Source organism: Sarcophilus harrisii, chromosome 5 (genome assembly GCF_902635505.1).
Source record: "Sarcophilus harrisii chromosome 5, mSarHar1.11, whole genome shotgun sequence".
Taxonomy (NCBI): Eukaryota; Metazoa; Chordata; class Mammalia; order Dasyuromorphia; family Dasyuridae; genus Sarcophilus; species Sarcophilus harrisii.
This window is the reverse complement of record NC_045430.1, coordinates 96,360,380-96,380,323: the sequence shown is the minus strand read 5'-3', so window position 1 is coordinate 96,380,323 and position 19,944 is coordinate 96,360,380. Positions and strand designations below refer to the sequence as shown.

At 36.9% G+C, this 19,944-nt stretch overlaps 1 protein-coding gene across 2 annotated transcripts in view; it reads right to left on the bottom strand.

The window, feature by feature from the left end:
* The window catches only part of KLHL42 (kelch like family member 42), a 38,400-nt gene extending 18,965 nt beyond the window's left edge, over window positions 1-19,435 (bottom strand). For both annotated transcript variants that reach the window (XM_031938077.1, XM_003770846.4), the window contains exons 1-2: window positions 18,303-19,435; window positions 945-1,138 (exon numbers count right to left, since the gene is read on the bottom strand). In XM_031938077.1, the coding sequence (XP_031793937.1) occupies window positions 945-1,138; window positions 18,303-19,156 (1,048 nt within the window). In that variant the 5' untranslated portion in view covers window positions 19,157-19,435. The remainder of the gene's footprint in view (window positions 1-944; window positions 1,139-18,302) is intronic.
* Window positions 19,436-19,944: the final 509 nt, after the last annotated feature.

The following is a 19,944-nucleotide window of genomic DNA, read 5'->3' as shown; positions in this document are numbered from 1 at the left end:
TACCCAGAACAGAATAGGTGCTTAATAGATGCTGGATGATTGCTGTTACACCCTAGATTCCAAATTAGTTTGACAATGGTATGGCCATTCTCCACAATTGCACATCCATCTTCCTCATGTCCCTCTCATAAAAATCTCTCTTCCTTCAGATGCAGCTCAAGCATCACCTACATGAAGCTCTTTCCAATTCCTTCCCAGTGTTAGTGTCCTTACTTCTTCCCAAACTACCTTAAATCTAAGTATTACTGATATTGTTCAATCACTTTTCAGTCAAATCCAACTCTTCGTGATCCTATTTGGGTTTTCTTGGCAAAGATACTGGAATGGTTTGGTGTTTCTTTCTCCAGCTCATTTTACATATAAGGAAATGGAGGCAAACAGGGTCACACAAGTAATGTCTGAGAATAAATTTGAACTCAAGTATTCCTGATTCCAGGCCAATGCTCTATTCACTGCATCAGTCACATTATTCTACTAATGAACATGTTAACAGAACCAATGATCATATTATACATAATTATAACTTAGAATAGTGCAAAATCAAATACATATAACTGATTCATAGGATTCATTACTTGCACTAATAAGAAACTATCTGTATTGTACTGATAAAATTTTCAGAGGCAGTAGGCAAAAGCTTGGTTTCCCCCAAGGTCCCCAATTAATGCCCAGCTCATTCTTATAGAACTGTTAACCCTGTTTATAGGAGTTCCATCACCAACTTATCATAAAGACTAACCCAACTTTAGGATTTTCATTCCCATCTCTAAAACTATGTGACTAACACACTATAAGTCTGTAATAAATACTTTTTGATTGATTCCACCTTGATTGGCAAGTAAACATTTGGATACATCTGAACACTTCTTGTAGACATCTTTTGCCCCAATTTAAGATGCAGGTTCTTACACATTTTTTAAACCACCCTGACTAACTTGACTTACCTCTAGTAGTATATCCTCCCATGACATAAATGTTTCCCTTACATTCACAGGCAGAGAATTCAGCCAAAGGATTTGGTAATGGAGCCACAAAATTCCACCAGTCCTGCTCAGGATTGTAACATTCAACATTTGAAATAGACTGTCCACCAATGGCATACAGTTTTCCACTCACAGCCAGAAGCTTGAAACTGGACCTGAAAGAGAGGAATAAAAGACCTATGATACAAAAGATCATATGTATAACTAAAACAGAATCTGGAATTTCCTCTTGAGATTTTAAGATAAGGGATTTTTCTGTGATGGATGGAGTTATAATCCTAACCTCAAAAGAGAAAGATCAACTTGCTGATTCTTTTAAGCTCCTTTCCTGCCCTAAATTTCTACAGGGAAAAAAAAATCTTCAAAATATTTCTGAAAACATTTAACAAAAGATAACATTTGAAAGTATCATTTAAACAAGTATTTATTGAACATTTTTATGTTTCCAGCACTGTGCTAGAATCATAGGGTCAAAAAACCATAACTTATTGATGGAAGTAACCTTAGAGGTCATCTATTCTAACATTTTATAAATAATAACAATAGTTAGCGTTTGTATGCAGAATGAGAGACAAAGAGATATTTATAAAATACTTTACATATGTTAGTTAATTCATTTAATCCTAGCAAGAACCTGTAAAATAGGTGTTCTTATTATCCCATTTTACTGATTAGGACATTGAGGCACACTAGTTTAAATACAAATATATGTGTGTGTGTGTGTGTGTGTGTGTATCATACTCATATGTGTAAATGTATATACATACACACATATCTATACATATAGTTGAGCTAGCTAACAACTAAGCATGTGGATAAAAGGACATCATTAAAAATTATAAAATAGACTTAGGGACAATTAATAGTAAAATTGTAAATAGGCTTAAGTTTCCTAGAAATCAGTGAAAAGAACATTCCCTTCATTGGGACTTGTATATTGTGCTTTAGACCCTGAGAACAATTTTGTATGTCATTAGACTTCACCTGGGTGGCTGAGTTAGTAGGGGGTCCCTTTGGCATCATTTTGGTAATATTTTTCTGATGCCAATGATTCATAAAACCTGATCATGATGTCATTTTTGACCATGAAAAATAGAGAACTGAAAGAATTAAGGCAGTCTTGTAAATAAGCTTACGATTTTACCAGCCCACAATTTGTTTTTACTCTCTACTCCCCAAAGGTACACTGAAAGTAAAGTAAATAAAATTAGCAGACATTTTATTACTCATCCAGCAGAATCACTTGCCCTGGGCAAATAGGTGAGTAGTTATTTTGAAAGCTGAATTAAAAGGCAGCCAAAAAGTAAACAATCCTTCTACCTACCCCCTAAATTGCTCAAGTGCACTTTGGCCTCTTATGAAACGCTTTTTCAAGTTGTCAAATTTGAGTTAAGAGGAACTTCACCATATGAAAATAGTCTATGTAATTAAACAGTAATTCTCTAACATAGGGAGTTAAGAATAATACAACTTGTTTGGTGTATGCTTAGGTTAATTTACTGAGCTCCAACCTCAACACCAAACTCATTAAACTGAAGAACAATATAAAAGAATGGAAATCCAACATGAATTTTTTTTGTTACTGAGGTTCTTAGACAATAAAGCAATACTATATTGAGTGCTTTAATTTCTTTAGAACAATGTTATTGAAGAGACTTTTAACAAATGTCTTTGGCAGTGAGGGTGATGACCTGGCAAGGTCAATGGCCCCAGGAATAAAGAATTAAAAAGCAATGTGTAATGTTTTCCTGACTCATAATTCCAATGAACACAATCACCAAGATTTCAGAGAAATGAAGATTGCCTTCTGACCAAAAGGTGATAGACTAAATGAGACACGTTTGGACATAGCTATTATGAGAATTTATTTTGCTTAACTATGCATATTTATTCAAAAGGTTTTGCTTTTCTTTCTTTCTTTAGTAGGGTGGGCACAGGAGAAGGAAGGAGAGAATATATTTTTTTTAAATACTACTGTATTTTCAGGTTCCCAGAAGAACTTGACCAGCTCAGTGAAAAGGATAGTGACCCATGCATTTCAAAAAACTAGGGATGTTTTACTTGAAGATTTAAGTGGCAGAAGGATTAAGAAGAAGATTTAATTTAAATTAATTAAACTAAACCAAATTAATGGATTTAATAATAAGATTTAATAGCTGCCTTCCATTATCTGAAGGGCCATCATGTGGAAAAAACATCAGATGTGGCCCCAGGGAGTGGAACCAGTTACAGAGAGGCATATTTTAACTTGATGGAAGGAAGAATTTTATAATTAGAATTGGCTCAGAAATGGTAGGATCTCCCTCAATGGAAATGTTCAAGTGGAACCTGGATGATGTCAATTTTGAGTTAAGACAAGATAAGATTTGGAAGGGGGGTTTCCAGCTTTGAGATTCTAAGACAATGTGAAAGCTTGATTATATGGAAACAATACATGCTATGAAGATTATTCCCAATTAAAATAGTACGAAGGAAAGCAGTAACTACCAAAGCAAACACAAAAACAGTCTAGTGATAACCTGTTTTTCTGAGTTCAGATCCACATTCGGCCCACCAGGAGGCGCTGCCTACCTGTTATCCAGAGTTTCCTGCTAGAGCAGAGAAATTAATTCTTTTCAAAAGAAACAGTACATTTAAAATACTGAAGATTTTGAGCTGTAATTTACATAGCAAAATCTTTATTCGTTGACACATTTGTGTTTGATTAATGGTCTTTCTTCTTTTATTTCCCTGTCACTTTCCAATAATTTGCTGGCTTCCAGCTCTAACATGACGTGCCTTCCATTATAACAATTAAATATAAGCAATCAAAACAAATCAACACATTAGTCATGCCTGGAAAAGTATGCTTCATACCACCTTTTTTTCCAGGGTGCTAAGGGTTTGATGAAAACCACTTTATTTTATGTCCAAACCAACCGAAGTAGAAACAAGTTACCTTGTTATTTTAAAATTCCCAGGCTTTCTGCACTGTGTTCAATCCCTGAGGGAAATCAGCTACTTTGAATTCAATAACCCTACTGTCAGATTAAAGGGCAAACACCAATGGTGCCCAGGGAGAGAGCCTTCCCTCTAGACCATGAAGGTTTATTATAAAGTACGAAGTGATTTCTTGCTATTTGAACTATTGATCTTCTTTGATTACAGCATCATAATCACTCAAGGTTCCAAGTTCTATTCAATATATAACATATAGGACTTAATTATCAAGAAAATACTTTGAGACATTACTTTTGCTGAAGGTGTGTGGCTAATGTGCAACTGCACAACTTCAGACTCAAAACATCTGAGATTATTTAATACATTTTTTATTGCTCAACTGAGGTATTAGTATTAGCGTCTGAGTTTAAAGAGAAACTTTTAAAGGGACTAATTTGTAGTTTGACAGAATGAAACTAGGTGTTTTCCAACTAGGACCTGCCCAAGAACATTTAAAGTACAAAGAATTGCTGGTCACACCTCCTGGCTTCCAGGTACGGGACTATGGAGGTATTCAAGTAGGAAAAAGGGCATCACAGACATGACATGTCTCAATGACTTGTATTAGAGTATGAGCCAATCCTGAAGCAGACCTTTTTTCCCCTTTTTATTTTTTCGTGATTCTTCCTCTATTAATTTCATGTAACCTTAATCTCCATTCTTTTATTTCTATTCTTCCTATTTTGCTCCCTCTTCCTGGGGCAGAAATCTAGGCTTTGTCCAGCATCAGAAGAAGCTGACATACTTTAAGATCCAGACTCCAGGGAAACCACTATCAGGGAAAAAAGAGTTATAAAGCATGTAACTAGGAAAAATCAAGGGGAAAATGAATGAAATTGCCAAAGATCTCAGGAAGAAGAAAACTCAAAGACCTTAAAAATAAGCAGATACATGAAAAGGATTTTGAAAAAGCAAAAAGCAGAAGGAAATATGATTTCTAGATATAATAAATGAGTTTAGGAATCTATCAGTAAATATTGCAAAACAAAGAAAAATGATCCAACACTTGAAAGAGACAAAGGACCTAAGAAAATTTGATAAGAAGATGGGACCACAACAGAGATGAGAATTAAGAAAGAATTTCTGACTTTCACAATAAAAAAAAAGTGGCAGAATACAAAAACTTGAATCTACAATGGTGAGTTTCACCAAAGAAACAAAAAAGAGAACAATTGATCCAGGATGCAAATAATCACAAGTAGGGACAGTCTAGAAGATGAAAAGTTAAAAAAAAATTAAATATGTTCACTATACAACAAAAAACACCAATCTCAAAGACAGGATGTGTAGAAACTAACTTTCATGAGTCACCTGGAAAAACATGACAGGACTAAAACTTTAAAACCATAATTCAGTAGAAAAACAAACAAAAAAGAATTGTCCAGCACTTCCAAATGCAGAAAATGAAATACCAATTCAAATCATAGATCAGTGTTAGAATCCTTACAAAGTGATAAGTCAGTTGCCTAATTTAGCATGGTACTTAGCAAATCCTCTAGCTCACTAATGTATTTAAGTACTCATTGGAGTTCACACTTTCGGGAGATTCACAAGTCAGTATTCAGTATGAGATTCACAAATCAGAAATCCACAACCCCACTCTCTCAGAGGAGGAGTCAACCTTTGGGAGATCATATATAAAGAAGCTCTTAGAGCTTCAGGGAGTTAGTTTAGTTGAAAAGATTCAGAGTGGAGGAGCATCAGTTCGGAACAAGCCCACTCTCAGAGGCGAAGTCAGATTCATTCCATCTTCCACCTTTGTGCTGGCTGGAGGCTGAAGAAAGCAGAGGCAAAGAACAAGCTGCAAGAGCTCTTGGAATCAAGGAAGGAGAAAATAAACGTTTGGATTTTATCAGCTGGCTGCATTTGAAGTGATTATTATGTTGAACTGAAACTAAGGCTGCCTCCAGAAAACCTCCCCAAGAAACCTGCTCCCACAGAGAACCATCATATTATATAAAAGAAAAAGAACACCACATTTTGGCGCCCTGAACATGGGGCTGATAGAACTCTGATTTCAATGGAAAAACCTCTGATCCTGATTCCAGTGGAAAAGTCTCCTCAACCCAATTAGGGTGAGTACAACAAAGAAATTTTGTTAAAAGAGTCAAAGTAGAATTTCAGTTAAGATGGGACAGATGTTTAGAAAACAGCCTTCTGTTTCTGTTCAAGGAAAATGTTTAGAGAGCATTGTCAAAATTATGAAAAGCCAAGGTTTGATTATAATTTTGCAGCAGATCACTGAACTTTTAGAAACTGTAAAGCACATATGTCCTTGTTTCTCTATGGAAAAAGAATTGGATCTAGAGGAGTGGATATTAGTAGGAGAGAATCTTTGTCAATTCTATAATAAAAATGGACCTGACTCAATTTCCAAATACATACTTAATACATATAATTTAATACAACTGGCTTTAGGAAATTTTATAAGTGTTAAAATAAGGAAAAAGAAGAAAGAGCAGGAGGGGGAAGTGCCAACTAAACTAGGTGAAAAGGAGGAAGAATCAGATAAGAATGGAGTTAAGTACAATTTTGAGTATGATACTTCACAGCAGGAAAAAGTAGATCATTCCTCATCTCATGACCCTCCCCCTTAATTAGCCCTTCATGGGTGGAGGGAAAAAGAGGTGGAGAGGCAGTAATGCAATCAGAACCACCTATTAAGGAGCCTGGGACAAGAATAGAAAAGGCATTAATTAAAGCAAAAAATGAAGGAGAAGATATATCTGATTTTATAAATACATATCCTGTGATTGAAGAGCTTGACTCTTCAGGGCAAAAAGGGAGAAAATACACTCCTTTTAATTTGGAAAAAATTAAGGATTTGAAAAAGGGATGCACTCTTTTATGGGGCTACATTATCTTATGTGAAGATATTTGTTACCAGATAATTTGTCTTATGAAATCTTAACCCCAAATGATTGGAAATCCATAGCTAGAACATGTTTAGAACCTGGACAAAATTTGTTGTGGCTTTCGGAGTATCATGAATTATGTAGGATTCAAGCCCAACAAAATAGGCAAACTGGAGTTATTGGACAAATCACTTTTGACTAACTAGATGGTGACGGTCAGTATGGAGAGAATTCAGAACAGATTTATTATCCCATTTATTATCCCATACTAGTGTATGAGCAAATTTCTAAGGCTGCAATAAAAGCTTGGGATTCCCTTCCAGGACAAAAAGATCGAGGGGAAGCCTTCACAAAAATAGAACAAGGTCCCAATGAACCTTTTGCAGATTTTATGGGACGTTCACAAACAGCTGTAATAAGATCCATTGGAGATACTGCTGCCACAGAAATAATGACTAGACATCTGGCTAAGGAAAATGCCAATGAGGTTTGCAAAAGAATTATATGGAATGCTCCTTTAAAGGAGATCATAAGACGCTGTGCCCCAGGAGGCACAAATGCTTATTATACCCAAACTATGATGAACATGAAAAGACAGGGTCCTTTTTGGCAAAGGAATGCTAGAGAAACTTGTCAATGTTTTCAGTGTGGAAAAGTTGGACATTTGAGAGCCCAATGCAGATACAGAGATAGAGTGAGAAGACAGGGTGAGAGAATAAAACCCAAAACTTCATGTCCAAAATGTAACCGAGTCTTTCACTGGGCCTCGGAATGTAAATTGACTCAGAGAAATGAGAGATGGAGCCCAGCTCCAAGGTATCAATCAAAAGATAGATGAGGCATGATGGCAGCTGAGGTTACACCCAGAGAGTTTTTAAAAGGTCAGGACTCTGATGTGATCAATCAGTCTAAAAATAATCACATGGCAGGAAGAGATTACAGTTGGGGAGAATACAGGCCTTTTAACCCAACAGGGCAGTGTACAAACAGCTCCAATGTAATTACCAGATGATGAAGGGAAATCCCCAAAGAGGTAAACAGAAGGGAATTAGATAGGTTAACTGCCTGGGAGAGAGGGTTTGCTTGTATTTCCACAGGTGGAGAAGGAATCAGATGGGTGCCAACGAGCCGTATTCGCCTTGTCCATCAGAGAGAAACAGAAAAGCAGAAAAACTTCAAAACAAAGGAGAAGATTTAAGAAACATCTGACACTGAAAGAACATGGCTGACAGTGAGACTGTTGAAGGAGCTTTGAAATCTTCAGGAATCATTGGATTCCCTAATACAAGATGAGACTGTTTCAGCAGGAATTATTGGATTCCCTAACACAAGATGAGACTGTTTCAACTTCTTGAAAACCAGCAGGGATCATTGGATTCCTTGAGATGAAAAATTGTTGATGAGACTATTGCAGTACTTCAGAGCTTATAGGAATTATTGGATTCCTGGCACATGAACTAATGGACAATAGATTCCTTTTGGACTATTTCTAGGACTTATGGACATGTATAAATTCTCATGTTGATTCATGTTATTTGTTACATTACTAATAGCCTGTGTTATATTGCTATGTGCTTATGTCATTATGTGTAATACCTCCCATATTGATGAATGTAATGTCTCCCGTATTGATGGATTTATGTATACCTTCAGAAACCCGCTAATCTGATTTGATTTCCTATTTCCTTTGGTGTTTTCATCTCCCTGAGATGTCAAGGAGGGTGTGACCACCTTTTTATGGTGCTTTCACTTCTTTTTTGAGCAGTCAAGGAAGGCGTGATCACCTTCTTTTTGGGGTTCTCACCTCCTCGAGAAGTTAGGGAGGTCATGACCACCTTATGTTCTAAATCAAAAGAAAGCAGGAGATGTTAGAATCCTTACAAAGTGATAAGTCAGTTGCCTAATTCAGCATGGTATTTAGCAAATCCTCTAGCTCACTAATGTATTTAAGTACTCATTGGAGTTCACACTTTGGGGAGATTCACAAGTCAGTATTCAGTATAAGATTCACAAATCAGAAACCCACAATCCCACTCTCTCAGAGGAGGAGTCAACCTTTGGGAGATCATATATAAAGAAGCTCTTAGAGCTTCAGGGAGTTAGTTTAGTTGAAAAGATTCAGAGTGGAGGAGCATCAGTTCAGAACAAATCCACTCTCAGAGGCGAAGTCAGATTCATTCCATCTTCCACCTTTGTGTGCTGGCTGGAGGCTGAAGAAAGAGGCAAAGGACAAGCTGCAAGAGCTCTTGGAATCAAGGAAGGAGAAAATAAACGTTTGGATTTTATCAGCTGGCTGCATTTGAAGTGATTATTACGTTGAACTGAAACTAAGGCTGCCTCCAGAAAACCTCCCCAAGAAATCTGCTCCCACAGAGAACCATTATATTATATAAAAGAAGAACACCACAGATCAGCTCCAGAAAAAAGCCAAATTTGCAAATTCTAAGACATAGCATATAAACAATTCAATTCAGAAACAACAAACTCTTCAAGAAAGAAGGCCCTCAAATATAAAGGAAAGGGCATTCCAATGATGCAAAACTAGTCTGAAAATGCAGTCAGGAATGGAATAATATTGAAGAGGGGACCCCTTAAAAATCCTTGAAGGAGAAAATCTCTTTCAACCTTGCCTCAGTGAGAGACCGCCCCAGGGAATCAGATAAAGTGGTTTACCTAGGTGGGGCTGGTTAAGTCTTGAGCTACAGAACTCCAACCCTAGTCAAATGTAGATCTTCCATTCAATTCAACTCAAGCTGTACTCAGTCCCATCATGAACAACCCCAAACTCATAGCCAACTTGAGCTATCCCAGCCCCCACTAAGACATTCAATATAAAAGAGCCAAACTAAAACCCTCTCTTTGCAGAGATTCCAAACATGCCATGCTTGGGATGCCAAGGGCCTCTGTCCACTGGAATATTCTTTTCCAGTGTTATCCTCTCTTTATCCTCACTTATTTCCCTAATCAGACTTTACATCTTTGTCAGGATTTCTAACCTTACTTCTAATTCCCATAATAAACCTCTTTTATCAATCTAGGTTTTGGGGTCTGTAAATTCTTTTATAGGGAGCCTCTGCACTGCCAGAAGGGAGTCCCCAAAACTCCCTACCCTTGGGTCAAATCCCAAGGGGGTTGCAAGGGAGACAAACCTCTCCATTTGGTTCCCTGAACCCCAAACCTGCCATTAGACCTTATCATTTAACTCCCTGACCACCAGAAATCCTAATCTCATTTTGGTTCCCTAAATCTAAACTTTATCAATATGTTTTGAAGGGCAATAGAATCTAGAGTGACCTAAACAGAAATAAGCATTTGAAACACTCTTAGGAAGAAAATCAGGCTTGAAGATATTAATTATTTACTTCTCAAAGACCCCAAATAACAGAACTGCACTAATGCAGTAGCAAAGGACAGCTAGAAGAAAAAAAGACAGCAGAAGACAAGTGACTTTTTTCTAAATGTATACAAGGAAATTTGGACAAAGGCTGAGATACAGAGGAGAGGCAGCCCTGGGACAAGACAGACAGAAATACCCTCCCTACAGGGTCGTCAATGTTTCTTTCTGAGGTTACAATATAAAATAGGAGGATACATACAAGAGAGGAAAGGAGCAGGAAATAGGGAGGGTTATATGCCTGGGTCAAATCCGTGGCTAGAAATAAGGGGAAGATTTTTCCTACGGATTTTGAGGAAGAGAATAGCCTTCAGGGAAGTGGATAAAGGGAAAGGATTAAAAATTGGGAGGAGAGGGAAGAATGAGGTCTTGCTCTAGTGGTGGCAGAAGGTTCCACTGATGAATGCTCCTGGGGTAAAGATATTCTGGGTGTTTTGTAGTTTGATACTTGACAAAGTGACAAGAGAACCTGTCCTACCTCAGGTGGTAGGAAGGGAAAAGAAGGGAAAGCTGTAATTCCTGGGGGCAATTGGCACCAGGAAGAATGGAAGCATAGATCTAAAGAGATTTCGAGGCAAATTCAGAAAGAAAGTAAGCAGGGGGAGGATGTAAAACAGTGGTAGGCTGCATAATCATAATATATAATAATATATATTATTATATATATTATCTTTATAATATATAATAATAAACCATAGGGTGTGTCACCTCTGCCAAGTGCAGGAATTTGTATTGCTCTGGGACGGAGGCATAATGAAAGGAGGAAATTTATACGGCAAACTCTGTCTATCTCAAAAATTTTAGTTGCAGTAGATGAAGTAGATTGTAGAAAATACAAAGAGACTAGACAGGAGGCATGAAGCAGAGAATAAGGGTCAAGAGTAGACAGAAGATACATAATGGAAAAGGGTACAAAAGATGAAACTGAAAAAAGCTAATGAAGATTAGTTGAAGGGAAAGAAAGGAAGGGTGATCTACTTGACAGAAAGGGGGAAAAAAGGGATAGAAAAATTAAATAACCACATTAAAATAGGAAAGCAAAAAGGAACTAATAAGCAAAACTCCAAAGGAAACTCCAAAAACTCCAAAGGAAAAAGGGAAACAAGTGGGAGTTTAGGAGTGGGGAGAAAGACAGTGAAAATAAGGCTAACTTTTAAAAAAAGATGAAGCTAAATTTACTGTAGAGGCTTAGTATTCTGTTTACAATGGAAGAAAGAAAAAGAATTGTAACTTCAAGAAAACAATATTAGAGACAAATTAAGGAAAATGTAAGTTAATTTTCATACTGATGAGAGTAAAACTACCTGAGACAGCCCTGTAAAGTTACGAAAAATCACCAACAAAAAGTTACATCCTCTGGAGCCAGGATGAGTCTTCAGAAAATGTCTCTTTTCATATACAAACTCAAATGGTCTTGCATACAGAATGTCAATTCTTAGATTCCTGTATAAAATAGGTCTTCAGAAAATGTCTCTTTGCAAATCACTTCTCTCTTGAGAATGATACTGCCCGCCAAGGAAGTCTTTCTCTTGGTGACTCTTTAACAATAAAAGCTTTTTTTATCACAGCCTTTGAGTTAAACTCGGGCCTTGCAGAACAAGGAAATTCTCATCCATTCTTGCCACACCTCTTCTTCAGTACCCTGCCCTCATCAAAACCTTTAAATGTGAATGAATGAAACAATCCATTAAAATAAAGTGAAATTATATACATATATTGTATTTAACATGTATTTGACTGCCTGGGAGAAAAGTTGGAACAGAAGGTTTCACAAAGGTCAGTGCTGAAAAATTACCCATGCATATATTTTTTAAATAAAAAGCTATAATTTAAAAAAAGACATATGCATTAGGGAAAATACTTTGTAGTTATGAGAAAGATATATTTTAAAGGGAGAAACTGGAGAAAGGGAGAGCAGTTAAATTAATCTGATAAACTAATTCAGTGAAGGAATGGTAAGTACTTAAAATTCAAATGGTGATAGATTGGCTGAAGAATAAAAGATGGGACAGATATTTTTTATGTGAAATGACTTGTTATGTGATAATTGATTGAATGTGATAAAAGAGTTGGAAAAATCTAAAAGAGTCTTGGGTAAATGGGAAAAAAATCAGCCTTTCTTTAAATTGGAAGGAGTATCAACAATGTGGTTCAAAACAATGATTTCAATTCAGATATTATACCTACAGAACTAGACTTCTAGGGATGGTTATGTAAGCCAAAGACAAAAAAAAAAAAGAATCATTCCCATAGAGGTGATAGCTTAAACTAAGGAATTAGTCACCAATGTAGCTAACCATAAGAAAATAATTAAGGCTAGAGTCTTGAGGGAGATTTCCTTACAGGGCTGGGTAAGGAGATTATAAGAAGATAAAAAGAGAATAAGGAAAAACAATTTGGAGGAATTTTAGAGAAGTGAAAATATCAAGAGATAGTAATTAATCAGTAGGGTATAATATTATTGATGTTTCAAGAGATAAGAATACAAAGTCAATAGTATAGCAACTAAGATGTCTCGAGATTCATCTTGTTAGGCAGTTGATGAAAGTATTCACTCTGACTAGAAGTTTAGCATGAAAATGGAGGAAGTCTATAAAACAAAAATTTGTGATGGGGTATGACTACTGAGGAATATCTTTAAAATAATGGACACATGAGAATGTGAGAGAAGATTGTGAGAGAAAAGGGTATCTTTGCTCTGTTACTCAAAAATGACTATATTAATTATGGAGAATCACTCATTCAACAAATCCTTATTAAGCATTTTTTTTAGCAAAATATTGTATATATGACTGGAAAAATGTATCTATCTTCTTGGAATTTACAGTTCAGAAAAAATTTGAATAAATAAGATATTCTTCTTGAAAAACAAAATAAAACCAAAAAATAGTGAGATTAATTTTTTTAAAAAAACACCCGATCGCCAGTTACTTATAAAAAACACATTTTAAAAGCAAAGATATACCCAAAATAAAACTATATTATGCATCTAGTGAATCCAAAAAAAAGCAATTATGTTATCTAACAAGGCAAAAACAAATATTAAAAAAATAAAAAGGGATAAACAAGGAAACTACATTCTGACAAGAACGACAGAAAACCAATATTAGTAATAAATTTATATGCTGTAAATGTCTTTGCATCTAAATTCATAAAAAAAACATTATCTGAACAAGAAGACATAAACAGTCATAGTATGAACCGAGACTTCAATATTCCTTTCTCAGTTTTAGACACTTAACAGAAAAATAAACAAAATGACTGTGAAGACCGTGTATTTTTAAAATCAGCAGGAGTCCGGAGTTCAGGTTAGGGGAAAATCGTCAGTCTTTATTCTCAGTGAAGAAGGATCGGAGGTGGAAGAGAATCGGCGATAGCAATGTGTGCAGCTGAGTCAAGAAGCTAGGTAGACCTGCAGCCACACGACCAGCAGCTAGGAGAAAAGGCCCAGGCCCAATCTCTCCCAGCTTCTCTTCCTGTTCCTCTCTCTGCCTCCACCCACCAAAATCATCATTTCCTGTACAACACATCAGGACTTGCACAGAGAGTGCAGGGACCATTCTTTATCCAATCATGTATATTAATAGAGTATAGTCCAATTACTATTTAGCCTCATGTACTTGGGACCTCAGTGCATCAACTCAAACCTCAGCCCATTACAAATGACCAATATAGAAATAAACAAGTTGTTAGAGAAATTAGCCCTAAAAGACTTATGGTATCTTCTTAAAGCAACTATAAAAGAATATAAATATTTCTCAATACTATATGGAACCTTTACCAAAACTGACATTGTATCAGGGGCATAGAGATGTTGCAAACAAGTTGTAAAAAGGCAAAATCAGTAAATGCATCCTCTATAGACCATAATTCAATACAAATAGTCATTGGTTGAGGGGCCACAAACAAAAGACCCAAAAGAAGATTTTAATAACAAAATAGAGAATCCCAAAGAAATAGAGGAATAGCTTCAAAGATATAGCATATCATAAGACCAGCTAGAGATCTTAAATAACCAATATAATATTCAAAAAAAGAAACAGATCTCATCATAGAGGACCTATTGAAGAAATACTTTTAATGAATTCATTCACAAGAGAATTCTACCAGACTTGTAAAGAACAATTAGTATCCATATTTCACAAATTATTACCAAAAACTGAGAAAGAAAGCACCCTATCAAAATCCTATATGACTAAATTATCTTAATTCCTAAACCAGGTAAAGATAAAACACAGAAAGAGAACTATAAATCAATACTATTAATGAATACTAAACAAAAAAAATATTAAAACTCAATTTTTTGACTCAAAATCTCATTTCGTCATTTTTCTGGGAAATCATTTGTCATGAGTAAATGGAATTCATACCAGGGAAGCAAATAGGATTCAACATTAGGAAAACAATCAACATAGTTTAATCACATTAAAAACCAAAACATCTCAAATCACATAATTATCTCAATAGACACAGAAAAAGTTGTTGACAAAATGCAACACTCATTTATTCTTTTAAAAAAATACTACAAAATATATGCATAGAGGTTATCTTTTTTAATGTCATAAAAAACATCTCTATAAAACCAAGAGCAAACATCATATGCAATAGAGATATTCTAGAACCTTCCTAATAAATGTCGGAGTGAAGTAAGAATGCCCACTCTCCCTACTGTTATTTGATAATAGTTCTAAAATAGCTAGCAACTACAAAAAGACAAGAGAAAAACTACCCCTGTTTGTTAATATAATGATATACTTGGACAATCCTGAAGAAACATCAAAGATGCTAATTAAAATAATAACTTCATCAAAATTGCAAATTACAAAGTAAATCCTCAAAAACCAACAGCATTTTTATATAATAATAACAAAAACACAAGAAACAATAATATAAAGAGAAGTCTCATTCTAAATAAGAACAAAATGCATAAAATATCTGGTGAAATGAATTACCAACGACTTATATAGATTCAATTACAAAGTGCTCCTTAAAGAAAAAAAAGAATAGTCTAAACAGCTGGAGGAACATTCGCTATTCATGGCTAAGCTGTGCAAATACAATAAAAACTACACAACTGCCAAAGTGAATTTATACTTTTAATGCTATCCCAATCAATAACAAAGGCCTCATACATTATCAAATGTATTTTATCAAATACATTAATGTATTTGATAAAATAACAACAAAATTCATTTAGAAAAATAAAATATCTAGCGTATCAAGGGGAATGATGAAAAAAAAAAAAAAGGAAAAACCTACATAATGAAAGGAGACTAGCCCTTCCAAACTTCAAACTATTGTTATAAAGTAACATTCATCAACACCATTTGATACTAATTTTTAAAAGTAAAGAAAGGTGAAAAAACCTCTATAACCTAATGTTTAGTCAAGTAGAAAACATAAATTATCTAGAAAAAAATTCCTTATTTGATAAAAATTGCTGAGAAAACTGAAAAGCAGTCTGGCAAAAATTAGCCTTAGAGCAACACTTTCACAACATATTCTTCACTTTATTCTAAATGAATATATGACATTATTAAAGATCATGCCATTAAAAAGAAAAATAAAAAACCTAAGAGAGAAGCAGATCATATATATCTCACATTTATAGGCAGGAGATTCTGAATCAAACAAGAGATGGAAGCAATAACAAAAGATCATATGAAACTGAAAAGCTTCTGTACAAACAAAATTAATGCACATAGAATAAGAAAGAAGTTGAATGAGGGGGAAAATTTTTGATTCAAATTTCTGTGATCAGGGTTTGGTATCCAGGATTCTTAAACAATAAATATTTGAATCTAACAGCCATTCTCCAATAGTGATTAAAGGTTTTGCACAGTTTCAAAAATATATTTTTTTTAAAAATGCAAATCACAACCACTTGAAAGAATGCTGCAAATCATTGATTTAAAAAATGTAAATCAAAACCACTAAGGAGTTTAACCTCATGCCCTATAAGTTGGTCAAAATTTTTTTCAAAACTGGCAATAGTGACTATTAATATAACATTAATATAATATAATTAATAATATAATTATAATTAAAAACATGAATTTAATATAATATAACATTAATAATAAAATAACACGTATTTGTTATTGTTTTTTTTCTTTCTTCTCGTTTTTCCCTTTGCTCTGCTTCTTATTTCACAACATGATTAATGGGAAATATGTTTAATATGATTATACATGTATAACCTATATCAGATTGCTTGCCATCTTGGGGAGAGGAAAAATGGAAGGGAGAAAAAGTGGAAATCAAAATCTTATAAAAGTGAATATTGAAAACTAAAAAATATATTTTTTAAAGTCAATATTGAAGGGGTTAAATACACTATTGTTAGTGGACTCCTAACTATTTTAGAAAGAGATCTAGAGTTATGCAAATAAAGGCCTAAAATGTCTATATTCTCTGAACCAGAGATTTCATTACAGTATTTATTCCCCAAGGAAACTATTAATAAAAGAATATTTCCACATACATTAAAATATTTATAAAAGCATTTTTTGTTACAGTTAAAGAATTAGAAACAAAGTAGATTCTCATTGATAAGGGAAAGACTAAATAAATTGTGGTACATGAATGTAATATAACTGTCCTTTAAGAAATGATACATGTGATGAATATAATGAAATGTGTTAAGATCTACAAGAATTAAAGCATAGTGAAGATAAGTAGAGTTAAGAAAATAACATACACCATGACAACAATAGTATAAATGAAAAGAAATATGCAAAAAAAGTGAATGTAACAAAATTATAAACATCAAACATGATTCAAAGCAAGCAAAACAAGAAACCATCTCCAATCTATCCCTTTGTGGAGATGGGAGGTCCACAGATGTTACAGGTTGCACATGTTTTGGAACTTTTTCAATATGCTTTCTTTTTCTTATTCTTGCCTCCTTTATCTCCCTATTTTTCTGTCTGTTTGTTTGCCTCTAACAAACACTATTTGTTATGTAGGATGGATCTTTGGGAGGAGAAAGAGGAGAGATGCTTGTGATAAATATAATGATGTAAAAAACAGAAAATAACCTGAATTTGAAGCCGCCCTGCTTCTTACTACCATACCTGGATGACTGACTTTAAGCAAGTCGCCTCAGCAGTAAAAAGGACTAGATCATTTTACTCCCTTTACCCCTTAGGGGATGACTCTCCCTCAAGGTCCACAGGAAGTACCTTTTCATGGGAAATTCCAGCCCCACTATTCACTTCACTTCTTCCACCTCCCTTCCTCTCCTACTGCTCCTAGTCCTTTTGCAGTGCCCTTTTATATTGTCTTTTTCTATTAGATTGTAAATTCCTTGAGGGTAGGGATTGCCCTCTCATTACAGTGAATGCTTTATCATTTCTCTATCTGGCATCTAAATCTTTAATCCTGTGAACTGTATGTTAAGGCCTTGAGAGGATTCTGAATGATGGAAGAAGTTATCCCATAGAAATTTTGGATAAATATAACTTCTTAGACTGGTCACGTGTGGCTTCAGTGACTAAGAATCTAAGTCAAAGGAAAAACTAAACTTTTCTCATGACATGTCTGTTTTAAAAGTGTGGCTAGATTTTTGTTTTTTCTTCTCAGGTAATTTTAATCTTTCTAAATCTGATCTTTCCTGTGCAACACGATAACTGTATAACTACGTATACATATATTGTATTTAACATATACTTTAACATATTTAACATGTATGGGACTGCCTGACAGCTAGGGGAGGGGGTGGAGGGAAGGAGGGGAAAAGTTGGAACAGAAGTTTTTGCAAGGTCATTGTTGAAAAATTACCCATGCATATGTTTTGTATATAAAAAGCTATTAATAAAAAAAAGAAGAAGAAAGAAAGTGTGGCTAGGGGCTGCTTCCTTGCATTAAAAGTCCTACTATCTAGTTAATTTAGCTCTCATGTCCTGACATCTCTGACTTGTTCCTCCAAAAGTGAAGGGAACAAAACCAATCTTTGAGGCCCATGAGCCACGTGCCAGTCACAGCAGAGATGAGTTGGTGCAAGGATGTCCTCTCCAGATTATCATCACTTTTTGCAATGCCACCATGGACTCATGAGTTTGGGGGGAACCCCTGGGATCTGGTGCTTACCTCTTCTGGTTCATCGAAGCCACCTGACTCCACTCGTTTCTGCAAGGGTTATAGCAGTGGGCGGCAGAGATCTCCTGGCTGGTGATCCTATAACCTCCCACTATGAAAAGGTAGTTGTCCAAAATGGCAGAGCCATAGCCCCTGACGTTAACCAGATCAGGAGGCAGCTGATTGGCCAAAGGCAACCACCGCTGGGCGCCCTCATCATATCTAAGCATAGACCTCGGCTCTCCCTGGTGGGGGTGTGGGGCCAGGGGGCCCCCCAAAAAGTCTCCCAGAGCTATGAGTACAGCTTTCCCTTTCATCCTGCCCTCCCTCAGCTTCTGCTTGAGACTGGCCTCTCCTGGAGCCTGTGAAGGGGTGACCAAAAGAGGGAACTGGGGACTGCGAAGCACCTCATGGTAGTGGGCAGCCATGAACCTCAGGCAAGCCCCCTGGAGGTCTTGCAGTCCATACACCTGCGCCAGGCGGTGCAGCTCCAGGCAGTTGTCCAGCCGCACCTGGGACAGCAGCAGCTGCAGCAAAGACGTGACCTGCAGGAAGGAGGCCACTTCCACCAGCTCCTCCAGCAGGCTGCCCTCCTCCTCTCCACCACTCTTCTCTCCCTGCGGCCCCAGAAAACAGCCAGAGCCAGTTCCTCCAGTGTTGATGAAGTCCAGCACGAGCTGCAGGCCCGGGCCGCTGAGACCCCGTAGCTGCTGCACCTCAGGGCCCCCAGAGGCTGGCCCCCCAGCTTCCCGCATACCCGAGCGGTACAGGGCTCGAAAGTAATCGCTCTGCTCGATAAGCTTCTTCTTGCTCACTGGGTAGCAGCGGCCTTCCAGCAAGATTTGCACCATCTCCTCCGCAGACATGGCTGAGGGGGCCGCCGCTGGGGAAAAGGAGGTAGGGGTCTCAGTGAGCCCGGGGTCTCAGTGAGCCCAGGGCAATGGCCCTGGCCCAGTCACCCCCCACCACCTCCCACCTGCCCTATTCCGGGTTTGACGCGGGGGAGGGCTCGGGAGCGCCCTAGCTCCGCCCAGGATGGGAGGAGAGGAGATGCAGCTCCTAAACTAGAGTCAAGGAGGAGGATCCGCGACAGCTCCTCCTCCTCACATCCTCCTGCTCTTCCTATTCCTCCTCCTCCTCCTGGTCTTCCTCCTTATTCTAACCCTACCTCCTCTCCTTCTCCTCCTTTTCCCCTTCTGCTCCTCCTCCTTCTCTTCCTCCTCTTCGTCCTCCTCCTTGCCGCTCCCCACTAACTCGCACTCCGCCCCCAATATCTTGTTTCATCTCGTAGCTCCATAGAAAGTCAGGATCAGTTGTGCCCCACTGGTCCCTGGATTCCGAACATTCTTCCAGGGAGGAGGCCGACCTCCTCCCTGAAGATCCTTCTGGACCCTGGCTTAAAACAAAAAACCAAACAAACCAAAAACCTCTCTGAAAATTCTGGACATGCCCACGCACGAACCGGGCACTGGGAAGCAGGCCTTCGAGGAGAACCTCCCTCCCCCGAAGCTGCAACCCGGGCTCCATTAGCTAGTGCCCGGGAGGAAACTGCAATAACTGGAATCAGCCCGCCGGGCTTTGTGGCATCTGCAGCTGATTTTCGGGGACTGCCTTAAAAGCAGGAATGCTCGTGCCTACACTGTGCCCCCCAAAA